This window comes from Haliotis rubra, unplaced genomic scaffold (assembly GCF_003918875.1).
Source record: "Haliotis rubra isolate DU_JTF1 unplaced genomic scaffold, ASM391887v1 Scf377, whole genome shotgun sequence".
In the NCBI taxonomy this organism is placed as follows: Eukaryota; Metazoa; Mollusca; class Gastropoda; order Lepetellida; family Haliotidae; genus Haliotis; species Haliotis rubra.
The window spans coordinates 247296-260186 of record NW_025767054.1 but is presented as its reverse complement, the minus strand read 5'-3'; the positions used below and the strand labels follow the sequence as shown (position 1 = coordinate 260186).

General features: G+C 40.2%; 2 protein-coding genes across 6 annotated transcripts; one reads left to right on the top strand and one right to left on the bottom strand.

The window, feature by feature from the left end:
* Nucleotides 1-222: 222 nt before the first annotated feature.
* LOC124286142 lies at nucleotides 223-4035 on the bottom strand. 4 transcript variants are annotated; one of them, XM_046722492.1, is made up of 3 exons: nucleotides 3035-4035; nucleotides 2276-2351; nucleotides 223-1562 (listed from the first exon to the last, which is right to left on the bottom strand). In XM_046722492.1, the coding sequence occupies exons 1-2, from the start codon at nucleotides 3789-3791 to the stop codon at nucleotides 2299-2301; spliced, it is 810 nt and encodes a 269-aa protein (XP_046578448.1). In that variant the 5' UTR covers nucleotides 3792-4035; the 3' UTR covers nucleotides 223-1562; nucleotides 2276-2298. The 4 variants fall into 4 exon arrangements, 2 of the variants coding, with proteins under 2 accessions (XP_046578448.1, XP_046578446.1); XR_006900956.1 differs by having other exon boundaries at nucleotides 223-848; nucleotides 1491-4035; XR_006900957.1 differs by having other exon boundaries at nucleotides 2276-4035.
* Nucleotides 3549-11383, top strand: LOC124286141 (steryl-sulfatase-like). Of its 2 annotated transcripts, none has more exons than XM_046722488.1 (5): nucleotides 3549-3636; nucleotides 6763-7040; nucleotides 8091-8912; nucleotides 9171-9455; nucleotides 9829-11383. In XM_046722488.1, the coding sequence occupies exons 2-5, from the start codon at nucleotides 6770-6772 to the stop codon at nucleotides 10170-10172; spliced, it is 1722 nt and encodes a 573-aa protein (XP_046578444.1). In that variant the 5' UTR covers nucleotides 3549-3636; nucleotides 6763-6769; the 3' UTR covers nucleotides 10173-11383. The 2 variants fall into 2 exon arrangements, with proteins under 2 accessions (XP_046578444.1, XP_046578445.1); XM_046722489.1 differs by having other exon boundaries at nucleotides 3572-3636; nucleotides 6867-7040.
* Nucleotides 11384-12891: the final 1508 nt, after the last annotated feature.

The following is a 12891-nucleotide window of genomic DNA, read 5'->3' as shown; positions in this document are numbered from 1 at the left end:
ATGTTTTGTAATGGCATGTACAAATAAAGTGACCCATGATGTAGCAAAATGCAAAGAATCCCACAGTAAATCCTGCATGTCTTGGATGCATATGCATATACACAGCACAGTTGTTGGCAAAGGCACAGCACGGCTAAATCAGCTGCCTGTTCCCAAAGATCTCTAATGCAGACAGATATGGTAGACAGGTGCTAGGAAACAGTTCAAGAAAAACACAACATATTTCAATTTGATCATTTATTGTTTTTCATTTTACAACAAACAGGACAATCATATCAATGGCATACAGAATGTGATATTCACCAAGTCAGGGAATAACATTGTCTGCAGGTCTCCTCACCTCATGTTTGTCCACAATCTTTCAGATATGACATTATCACACCACTATTTGAAAAAATTGTTTTTAAGAGGCACCATACACACTTGTAAGCAACACCTCCATTTGGCTTAAAATGTCAAAGAATTAGACGACTAGACAACTCCAAACCCATTACAAGATTTTCAGATGAACTTACACATGGTGAGGATGACATGGTAAAGAATTTGTACAGATAAGTTCTGCCACAATAATCACCAAACAGAATAGTATATCGAGTTAATTGATATATCAGGATCAAATTACAGACAATGAAATTCAACCAACTTCAGTGAAACCTTAACATTGTGAAACTTTGCAGCATTTACATGGACCCATTTCACAGCAGTCAGAAGAGACTCAGTACTAATAAATGTCAACGAGTAATAAATATTAAGAAACCTGACCTGGGTAACTTACTGTCCCCATACTTACGTGACCTTCAGGCGGGTGATATGAAGGTCATGCCACTCTAAGAGATCCAGCATCAACACTGCCCCATGAAAAAGCAAAACTAACAGCTAAAATGTGTCACATTTGTAATAATAATCATAAGGTTGGCAAAACATATCATGAATGAACAAAAGGTTTTCAGGTCAATTTGATTCCCATTCAGAGAAAACGAAAGAATAATCATTTAATAGTGGAATGTTCCTCCTCCATCTTTCTAAATAACAACAAACATGAATGATTCTTTGAGCATGTTGAATGCAATCGTTTTCCTTTGTAATCTTCGTCAGATTATTTGGTAAATGCGAGATGTTTGGCCAACATTACTGTACAAGATCAGCAAAACTACAAAATGTGAAACTAAAGTTAACAACATTACATAATGCCATAATTTGGCACAAATTTTGAGATTTCAGTCCATCAAGGTATCTCTTCTGCCCAGTCTTGATAGGGTTAAGTTGTCAGTCATTTCATAACTTAATGTTCAACATGTAACCAGTAACACATGAATTAAAATGTTGCCATGGTTACCACACTGGTTATCAGTGCAGTCTTTGTGCATCCCTGAAAAGAATAGAGAGTAACCAGCAAATTGGTACTATAATATACTAGTAATGTCTTCACTTTCTCTTACCTTGTAAGACTAAGAGTGCATAAGTAAAAGATAGCTCATAAAAATACTAACCATTGGTAACTGTGAAAATAAAGAGATTGGGATCATCGCTTCTCAACCAAAGGTCATTCATTACTGACCTCCCTGAAATAGAAAACAGAGAACATGGTTAACATCTCATCAATCGAAACAAGTGAGGGCTTGGAGAGGGGGCAAATATCTCTAAGATGCAATGTTCTATTATGTCATATAGCCTATTTACCAAATGGTTAAAACCCAATGATGTTTCGTCTCACATTGTCTTAAACTGTAGATAATTCACTCCCATGATCATAACAGCATTATGACTGTGATATTAAAATCATGATCCCTTATGAATATTGACTCAAATAGTATTTCACAGAAAATTACATGTAGATCATACAGAAGGGGTCTGTCGTTTGTACTTAATGTTAACTTGGAAATATAAACACTTGAAAACTTATTTGTACTTTTTCTGGCACTATAGCAGTATGGGCAGGGGCAAGGAGGAATGAGAACATACAACAAACAAATTATATATTTGCTTCAAAGAAAACAGCCCACTTCCAACATAAGGTTCACATCATGTACTAATTACCTGAATACATGGTAAATTACAAACATTTCCTGAAACGGCATGTCATCTAATGTCAAAGCATGTTAACACAACCCATGTGTTTAACACAACTTAATCAAATTTAAAACAGAATTACTGTTCTTTTTCAAAAGGAATTCATTAAAAAATATATACCATGGCCACGTGGCATTCTTTTTCTAGTTTGAAATTGGCTGTTCCCTTCTGACTAGTAGTAAAATCAAATGTTACAGAAACCGACCATTCATGTCTTATACTACACCGTCAATCCAGAAGTATTGCAACTTCATGTCTAGAGATTGGTCTAGCTTTGAAGGCTGGAAAGGTAAACAATATTGTTTAGTTTATGACCAAAACATCTTGACATAAACATCTGACACATTAAGTGACTTGTCACAAGCATTGTCATCTGTAACATTTTACACACCCATTCAACCAGGATTACACAAATGACAATACTGCATAACAAACCACTTATTCACAAGGCATAAGTAATATTTACATGATCAGATTTGAAATATTCAAACCAAAATGAGACTGAAACAATTCACTAATACTAAAATTATTAATAATTTCAGAAGAATGACATAAGAATAATGGTTCCATAGTGTATTGCTTCAGCCCTAAATATAAATCTACACTGTACATACAAAATGGTATAACAAAGAGAATGATATTCATTCCAATTCTGTTGATGGTCTGACGTAACTGTGATCATCCAAGACTCTTGTTGTGGATGCCATTTTGCTGCAGGCTGAACAGAACTCAAGCGAAACTTGCTTCCCAGACACATGAAGGCACACACCAGCACTAGTCTGCTGGTTTAAGTTGAACACATCTTGATCAGTCTCTGCGGTGCTGTTACTTTTTACCTCACTCTTTACACTTGGACTGGACTCTGAACCACTTGTAAGCTGGACATTACCATTTGTGTTTTCCTTCTCAAAACACAACTTCTTATCTCGGCTCAACACACTTTCTGACTCAAACACACACTTACGCTTTGATTTACGAAGTCGGGACTTGCAGTTTTCAACATTTTTCTTCCCACTCTGTGTAAAGGTTGAACATGCATCAGACTGTTTCCCCAAATCAACCCAAGATGATTTCAGTGTGACACCAGCTGTATTTTGAATGTTCTGCAATAAGGCTGATATGGTGGACTGATTAGAAATAACACTTTGCAGATACTTTACTTGCTCATTCAGTTTCTCTACACTGTCACCTTGGCAAGACACCTTCATCTTAAGTGCTGCATTCTCCTCTTTAAGTTGTGCTACTTCTCTCTCGATGTTTTCAATGTACTTCTTTCTTTTTTGTCTATTTTCCCTTGCGGCGACAGCGTTCTTATTCATAGATTTGGGTTCCTTTTGAGCGATGACAGTATACATAAGTTCTCGGCTTTTGGTAGCCTTGGTCGTAATAGGTTTATCTACTCTGGTTTCACCCTTTACTGTCGTGTGCATTGGACTGTCGCGGACAGGGTTCATTGAAATATCACTATCATGACAACCTAAATTTAGATCATCCAGGCACTCTTGACCTGAGAACGAACCCTCCCCACCCCGATTGAGACGTTTCGAGTTCCTGCAAAGATAGCCGGTAAGATCATCCATATCATCGCTAAGCAGACTTTCTGCAATATCTATACTGTTACTGCTTGATCCATTTGAATTTGAACCCAGCAACTCCGACAACAAGTCAATATCTTCGTCACATCGTTGAAGCGACAAAACGGGGCTAACTGATCCCGCCATCCTGCTTCTTGTCGCACTGTGGTTGTAGGGCTGTTTCACTCCTAGTCCTTCTAGGAATCTTTGCAATCGAGACAATTCAGGTCGATCAAAGACCCTACGAACAGATGTTCATAACAGCAAAGCACAACTGTCAACGTGTCATTCGTATAGCGACAATAAATCGTTGTATCTCAGATTTGAGCACTGCACACAACCTGCAAATTTTAAAATGGCGGCTGATGTCACGTGATCGTTGTCCGACGATTTCCAAAAGTTACTTCCCTTGAGGTTAAGTTCCGAATGTCTCGCCCAAAAAGTCACCGGCGATGCGCTACCAATTTTTCTTGATTACATTCAATATAAAGGTTTCAGTTCAATGCAGTTTTTTTTATGAATACAATTTTATTATTGTAAATAGGAGATAGATGCCACCCATTTTATTTTTGTAAATATACTTCTCTTCAAAAGTTTAGACTCACTTAAAACACTCACTATATGTTATGTATACTACTCACACTTTGCTAAGGATCACAAAAGTTCACAACTTAACTTAAACTGTACATTCATAATTTGAAATTGTATCCATTTAAAACTGGATAAATAATAATATGGTAACCCCTCTTAAGGCAAACAGTCACTTTAATCTAACCTTATGCACTTGATACATGAATAACCATCAACCATCAACCATTTTTGCAAATCATGGAACGAGTCATTGACAAGTACACAACACCTGTCAGTAGCAGGTATGGGTTCCACAAGATGAAAAGACATACTGAAACCTAGGGTTCATGCTTACAATAAAGTTAGATACATCATAATTTTCTGTTGAATCCATGATTTCATCCTTAGCAAAGGTTGATGTCTCCACTAACTTCGGGGAACCAACTTATGCATATGAATTGCACGAGGATTATGCATCAATTGTTGAAAAGCATGTGCAAATATTGTGCATGTGAGCAGCTGCGTTTTTGTGTATATTTTCGTTAAGAATTCGCTAAATTTCACTGATTTTCACTCATTTATTGAACTCCTGACACTAATCTTTTCAACGTTATGAATATATTTTACAATACGTCAGTTCATGTGTAAACAGTACCTTTAAACAGTATTGACTATTTTGCAAAATTTAGTTTAAGAACAGTTGCCTGAAGTAAGTGGCTATATTTACACTAGTGAGTCTAAACATTTGATGAGAAGTATATAATATTCTTTGTTTCAAAGGAATAACTACTGTTTCAGTTCCCTGGAATCACGGTGATGAAATCATGTACACCACTAGTGAACAAATGTTCCGTTTACATTGGTATTTAGCTGTCCGTCTTCACACAATGACCGATCGTTACAACTCCCTTGCTCTGCATTGCAGAGGAGAACGAAACATCAGTCCTTTATTGACCAACCGATACACAAAGACCCGAACATATGCTATTGATAGTATTCCAATAGTTTTCATTCAGACACACCAGCAATTGGTTTGCCAGTGCTTTACGATTAACCACAGATTTCCTGTTATTAGTAGATGCATCAACCCCCACACACTGGATGCTTGAAGCGTTCGTAAAATCGCAAACATAGGTAGGCTTTGATGTCACTGCCATGTGCGTATTGTAGACTAACCCTCAGTCTCTGAATATATATAATTTCGATGGTAACAAATACACATTTAATTTGGAAAGGATCCCAAATGAGATCTAGACTTGCTTCATTTAGGGCTTTAGCATTGCAAGGAGGGCAAGGCAGTAGGGAAAATAATGTGGTTCCGAGACTGTGAGTCAGACCAGGGATACTCTACCTTATATAGTCTCCCTGGTCAGACTAACCATATTTGCACATGTCCCTTAGGCAAAAAATGAATCGTTTAATGTATTTTATCTAGCTATAAATGATGAAAGTACGTTTACCAATACCTGACTTGTGTCATGAGTCTGTGCTGATCGTTTACCTAGGTTTACCTGTTACAGAGAATTACTACATATTCATCATTCAGCTTAGTCTTGGAACAAGGCTATTTTGTTCTGTTTGATTGGCATTTTACTTAAGGCTATTTTGCTGTAGGGAATGTCTTAAGCGTTTCTTCTAAAGTACTGTCGTAAATAAAAAACACTTTTTTCACATTTATATCTACAATTTATGTAGTTAATATGTGAATGTGTGAAATATCTTCTCACCTGAGTTCGGCCTAACTACAGTCTCAGTGGTAGGGAGATAGGAAACGTAAACAAAAGAACTCTACTGAGGAGAGATTAGTGCAGAAATGGGCAATGTGCGAGGTATGGTATTACAAAATACACTTTTTGAATGCTCATTTTGAAATTAGACTCAGCTTCATTATAAAAGAAGGCTAACGTAAAAATAATAACTTTAATACTGCAACTATTAAGGCTGTAGCTACCCTGGAGTCTCACTATCACTATACAAAGAAACAGGTAGGAAGGGTCGTCTCAAAAGCAAAACCAGGACGGGTGTCGCAGACGGTGGTTGGGGTCGGGCTGGGGGATAGAGATATCAGCTGAGATAAGATAATCCTTTGGGTGAATCAGTAGATGAGACATATTCAACACACATGAAAAAGCATGAAATATCTTTGAGATGACCCCTTGTGCTTGTAGGCAGCTCATGCATTTCATGCCAGGTGAATCCACCGTCCGCCGTCATACCTGGCTGAGCGACATAATTGCCATCTACATTCTACAGTCTGTATAGTCTGATCTATTGTTTTCAGCAGCTTTTCGTATTTTTTAAATCTAATTTTTGCCCGATATTACGAGTAAACATGCTTTTCTTGATATCCTATTACACATCCCACTGAACGCCCAGTTAGACCGATGTGGATTATTTCGACATATGCTATTATATGCAATTGTGTAAATTTTAGGGATACAGAGTAACAGCCTAAAAACATTTTTTAAAAATTTCCGACAGTACTTTAGTTTTGATTTCAATACACGTGGCTCATTGATGAAGTTATTCGTATGTGTTTATGTAATAGGACGAACATGGAACGCTGTAAAACATGGCTGCTGCTTCTGGTTGTAAAACTGTTGCTGCTTCCACTAACGACGGGTAAAAACCCCAACATTTTGCTCATGATAGCGGACGACCTAGGTATTGGGGACATCGGCTGCTTTGGCAACACGACCCTAAGGACCCCCAACATCGACAGCATAGCCCGTGGCGGGGCGCTGTTGTCTCAACACTTGACTGCCGCGAGTCTCTGCTCCCCAAGTCGCTCGGCCCTTCTTACCGGGAGGTATCCCGTTAGGTCAGGTGAGCTTAGTAAACAGGGATTTGCATGTCACTTGGAGTGAGTGAGGGAGTGCGTTTTGTTTTACGCCACACTTAGCAATATTACAGCTATATGGCGGCGGTCTGTAAATAATGGAGTCTGAACCAACAGACATGAGCATCGATCTACTCAATTGGGATCCGATGACAACCAAGTCAGCATGCAGCCTGACCATCCGATCCCCTTCGTCGCCTCTTCTGACAAGCATGATTTACTGAAGATCAATTCTAACCCGGATCTTCACGGGTTCATGCCACTTGTATTTACCTATATCTTGTTAAGATTAGGATTTTATCAAGACTGATTCCATTAGTCATAGGGGCGGTGGGGTAACCTAGTGGTGAAAGCGTTCGCTCGTCACGCCGAAGACCCGGGTTCGATTCCCCGCATGGGTACAATGTGTGAAGCCCATTTCACGTGTCTCCCGGCCGTGATATTGCTGGAATATTGCTAAAAGCGGCGTAAAACCATACTCACTCACTCCATTAGTCATATGGGCAAAGGATACGATCTGCGCCCCTTAAGCGTTCCTCCCACGGTCAACTGATACTACTTCTAAATGAAATGTGTATATGTTTTCAAATTGCAAATTCTAATATATCAGTGCATATGTTTCTGGTTAGAGTGAGCGAGTCAGTTTTTTTTTACGACGCTTTTACAATAATTCCAGCAATATCAGGGCGAGGTACACCAGAAATGGGCTTCACACATTGTAACCATGTAGGGAACAGCATGAGCATCGATCTACGCAATTGCGATACGATGACATGTGTCAACCCAGTCAGCGAGCCTGACCACCCGATCCCGTTAGTCGCCTCATACGACAAGCATGGGTTGCTGAAGATTAATTCTAACCCGGACCTTCACGAAACGTTGAGACTTCTTACACGTAGGAAGTCATAATGGAATTCTCTATATTCACGACTTTTACTTTTGAAAACATTGATACCACTAATTGTCGTTATTTTGACGGATAGTACACTACTCATTCATGAATGGAACTTAACGCCATATGAATTGTCCTGTTTCAGGTATGGCTCCGAGCACTTTTATTCGAGTGAGTATCTTCAACGCAAGCCCTAGCGGTCTCCCAACATCAGAAATAACCTTTGCCAAGTTGGCCAAACAAGCGGGCTACAAAACTGGACTCATAGGGAAATGGCACCAAGGCTGGAGCAGAGACAGCTTCAACGACTTTCATCACCATCCACGAAACCACGGCTTTGACTACTTCTACGGGATTCCATTGACGAATCTTAAAGACTTTGGCGACGATGGAGACAGAGTATTGTTCAGTTTCCTGTCTCATGCGCTGCAACGCTTTGTCACGGTGGTACTGGTGATATCCATCAGCATCATATGCTTATATAGAGCAGGTTATATCGGCATAGTACCATGTTCGCTGTCAATCTTCATTCTTGTCATCATGATGGGGTCGGTCTACCTTATCATGGATAATTTGAAGGTGCTTAACAGCACCATCTACCGAAACTTTGACCTGGTAGAACAACCGATTGACCTTGAAACTCAGATGGCCAAAGAAGTTGCCGAAGGTCAAGAATTTCTTCAAGCCAGACGAGATGACCAAGAACCGTTTCTATTGGTTATGTCATGGGTGCATGTGCACGTCTTTCTCGCTCCTAGGCAGAGGTTCCTTGGTAAAACTAAGCATGGTAAATATGGGGATTCGGTTGAAGAATTGGACTGGGCTGTTGGCGAGATGCTGAACTCTCTCCAGCAGTTGGGCTTCGCTGACAACACCTTGGTGTACTTCTCGTCTGACAACGGCGGCCATCTTGAAGAGCGAAACATTCGGGGGGAGTTAGAAGGTGGATATAATGGCATTTACAAAGGTGAGATTACAGTTAATCTGACATTTGGAGTTTTGTACTGATATGGTAGACAGTGTACGCGTTACCCTGCCTGGCGCTCAGCATTAAGGGGATAAAACATGGAATTAGTGTCTGGATAAGATGTCCATGATTATCTGCAGCGTAGTAGCCCAAACTAAAATGCCTTCTTTTGACTGAAGACTTGAAGACTGAGTGAAATTGTTCACAGCCGACTGTTTATTACACGCAGAGCTGACTCTGTATTGAAACGTGTTGCAGGCGGCAAAGGTCACGGCGCAGTGGATGGAGGTATTCGAGTACCGACCATTATAAAATGGCCAGGGCGAATCCCTGCGGGATCGAGCTTCAGCGAACCAACTTCGCAGATGGACGTATTTCCCACTCTCGCCAACGCCATGGGCGTCCAAGTCCCTTCCGACAGACGGATCGATGGTCACGACATGCTGCCCCTCCTAAGTGGTCAGACCAGCGTCTCATCACACGAATTTATGCTCCATTATTGCGGCTCAGATGTTCATGCTGTCAGATACAGGCCAAGGGGAGGTAAGTCGCCGTACATGGGCACGTTCGCTTTGTTGTTCACATTCGGCGTTATTCCAACTATATAACATTGGCTCTGGAGAAACTAGTACTTGACATTATGAGCAATGATTTTTGTTTTCCATAATTTAGAGCTCTGAAACATAACCAGTTGCTCAGTTGAATTTATATATGGTAAACCAAAAAATGGAAATGTATTCTTAGATACTTTGGAATTTGTTACATGACACATTATGTGTTTCCTACAATGCGAGTCAAATTTGTTTTAAGTAAAAACGGGACTTTTAAAAATTTTTTTTATCAGTTATGAACCATGCAGTACGTTGACTAGCTGAAGTGTAGTCTCTAAATAATATTTCTCTTTCATATCTTTCAGGTACAATCGTCTGGAAGTTGACTCTGAAAGAACCGAACTATCTCCCCGGCCGCCAGGTGTGTGAGTTCATTTGTAACTGTGCGCACGCCATCACTCTTGACCCCCTCGGTTTGTATGACATGACGTCAGATCCGGGAGAGAAACGACCAATGAATGCCACGGACCACCCCGAAGTTTACAAGAAGATAATGCACGCTCTCGAGGAGCACCTACAGCACGTGGACCCCGTGCCCAACCAATACACCTTCAGGAACGTCATGTGGAGGCCATGGCTGCAGATGTGCTGCAACAACAACTACCCTTCATGCACATGCCAGGACAAAAAGTTCAAGGGAAAAATCTAAACCTGTCAAGATTCAAACATGCTATAATTTCCTTATGCGCAATTTGATAACATGGCCGCCCGGCTTTCGACCTAACCCCGCCCGCCCTAGTTTGTCAATAGGGTTAGTCTTAGGTTTGACTCTGATTCGAATATCCAGGTTAGGAGCTTGAAGTACAGGGGCATCAAAATATCATATACGCTTGTCATAAAAACTAATGTTGTATTGGCATGTTGGAATCAGCTCTTGAATCTGACACACTAACGAATGTATATTGATCATATTGATATGAATCCCGAGAACAATGGTGCTGAGTGCTACTCTTAGACTTGGAAAGAGGACTCGTTACGGTACGATAGGAGTAAGAGGAGTGAGTCACTGAGTTTAGTTTTACGCCGGTTTTTGCAATATTCCAGCAATATCAGAAATGGGCTTCACACATTGTGCGGAATCGAACCCAGGTCTTCGGCGTTACGAGCGAACGCTTTAACCGCTGGGCTACCCCACCACCAGTAAGAGGAACTGTTGCTCGTAATCTCTGCTTCACCTGCCCTTTGGCGCATTGGGTAATCTTGTGGTTAAAGCGTTCGCGCGTAACGCCAAATGCCCATTGCTTACATGGGTAAAAGGTGTGAAGCCCTTTTTGTAGTTTCCCCTGGTATTATGTTGGATTATCGCTAAAAGTGGAGTGAAACCATACTCACTCACCTGTACCTTCATACAGGCATCAGGTACACGGGGACTTATTATAATGGAATATGTGTCGGTCGTTGTTTGAATACGTCTATTGTTTGCTCACAAAGGGAGAGAATAACAATATTCCGTTTCCCATTTATTCAGGACAGTCGGCATGTTGCTGCTATTGTTTTTGTAAATACATGAAGCAAAATGACCACTTTCCCAAGGTGCTAAGTATTCTTAATATCGGCGTTCTTCTTTTATCCGGACACCGTTTAACAAGATGAACATGACCAAAGTCACAAAAGAGACACACTGACGTGCTACTCAAATACTTATATAATATAGAATATAAGTATAAGTATCATATAATTAGATAATATATTTTCAAATACTTTAATATGTTTTCAAATACTTTAATATGTTTTATATCTCTATTTACATTAAATATGTGGTAGCAGAGTCATCTCAGGACGATGCTTAGCTTTCAATCTACATTGTTATTTACTTTGTTGTATTTAACCAAGATTTAATAAAGGTGAGGTGAGGTGAAATTGGGTTTAACGTCGTGCTTGAGAATATTTCGCTCATATGACGCCGTGCATGCGTGTGTATGTGTATGTGCGGCTGCTTGTACTAGCCCAGACTTCAGCTGGTTTTATAGTGCTAGCCCACTGAGATACCACGCCGCAGTGAAGCATGAATACCCCACTCAGACACATTATACTGACTCCGAGCCGACCAGTCCTTGTTGTACCCATTAATGCCGAGCGCCAGGCAGGGACCAACAAAAGATTTAATAAAGAAAACCCCGATTAAAATCATTCTCAAAAGTTTCATTTTCTCTGCAAAGACGTTATAACATAACGTCACAATATCATTATGAAAACGTCTCGTCATTGTTGATGTCCTACTTACACTGTTACCCTCTCTGTGGTGTGTAAATATTATTATCAAATGATATTTATGACTTAGCTGACACTCACTCTATTCCCTTGACACTGACAAATAAAACGTCCACATCTTCAAAACATTGTCCCAATGAAGACGGGTTTAAATTGGTCTTCAGTGACCCTTTTTTGTCGTACGAAGCGACTATGAGTGGTCAGGATCTATTTGCATAAAGTGATTTTCGTGATGATCGTATGCCTAGATGTTGAAATATGGGAGTTACCACAGTGGTAGTGCTGAGATCGCTTTGTGAATGTTGACCCCGGCTCGTTGACTTGGTTGATGCATGTCAGCGATTGCGTTTATCGATGCTCATGATGTGAATCATTGGGGTGCCTGGATCAGATTCGCTTATTTACGTCATATAGCTGGAATATTGCTTAGTGCGGCGGTAACAGACAAATAAACATCCTGCTTTACCACAACAAATGCACATAACAGCCTATCACCCTCATTGAAGTGATGTCAGCACAATGCATGGCAATGCCCTAAGCATGGGTGGATCCAAGGGGGGTGGGGTGTTCGTTCCAGGGGGTTCGACCCCCCCTTCTGGAAATGACTTAAGTCCACATTGAAGATTTTTTTTTGCGTTGGCAGAGCACCCCCTCTCAAAATTCCTGGATCCGCCCATGCTAAGCGAAACAGTAAGGAGGCAAAATTCATTAACGCCAAAGGTATGACCATTCTCTTCCCACAGGTTATTTGTCATTTCGTAGGAAAATATGACAAGTAACCTCTGTGGCAAGAGAACGAGGTATGACCTCAGCGTCGTAAGCTTTTTCACTGAATTTTATACCTTTTGGGGGATTCCATTTCTCACCAGCTACCCCCCAAACGGACCCACATATGTTTAATGCTTTTCTTCAGTAACAATTACGTTTATCTTTTCCATTCTCTGTATTTATGTATTATATTCTTCAAAAGTTTCAATCAATTAGTAGGACACAAGAAACCCCAAAATGTATTTATTGTATCCAAAAGATATATAATTAAACAAACTATTTACTCGAAAGGATCGACAGGGTATTTCAGTTGATTCATATTGTCTTTAAGTATTCTGCTGTTGACCGTGTGAGTAAAGCAGTATAGTAATTGTCTGTAATGAAGTAGG

Bases quoted from the DNA above. Each gene is read 5' to 3' on its own strand.
- LOC124286142 (XM_046722492.1), bottom strand. From the start codon at position 3,791: ATGGCGGGATCAGTTAGCCCCGTTTTGTCGCTTCAACGATGTGACGAA. The intron at 2,352-3,034 runs GTAAGTGTGTGT...TTACCTTTCCAG, and splicing joins CCGACTTCGTAAATCAAAGC to CCTTCAAAGCTAGACCAATC.
- LOC124286141 (XM_046722488.1), top strand. From the start codon at position 6,770: ATGGAACGCTGTAAAACATGGCTGCTGCTTCTGGTTGTAAAACTGTTG. The intron at 7,041-8,090 runs GTGAGCTTAGTA...GTCCTGTTTCAG, and splicing joins GAGGTATCCCGTTAGGTCAG to GTATGGCTCCGAGCACTTTT. The intron at 8,913-9,170 runs GTGAGATTACAG...AACGTGTTGCAG, and splicing joins ATATAATGGCATTTACAAAG to GCGGCAAAGGTCACGGCGCA.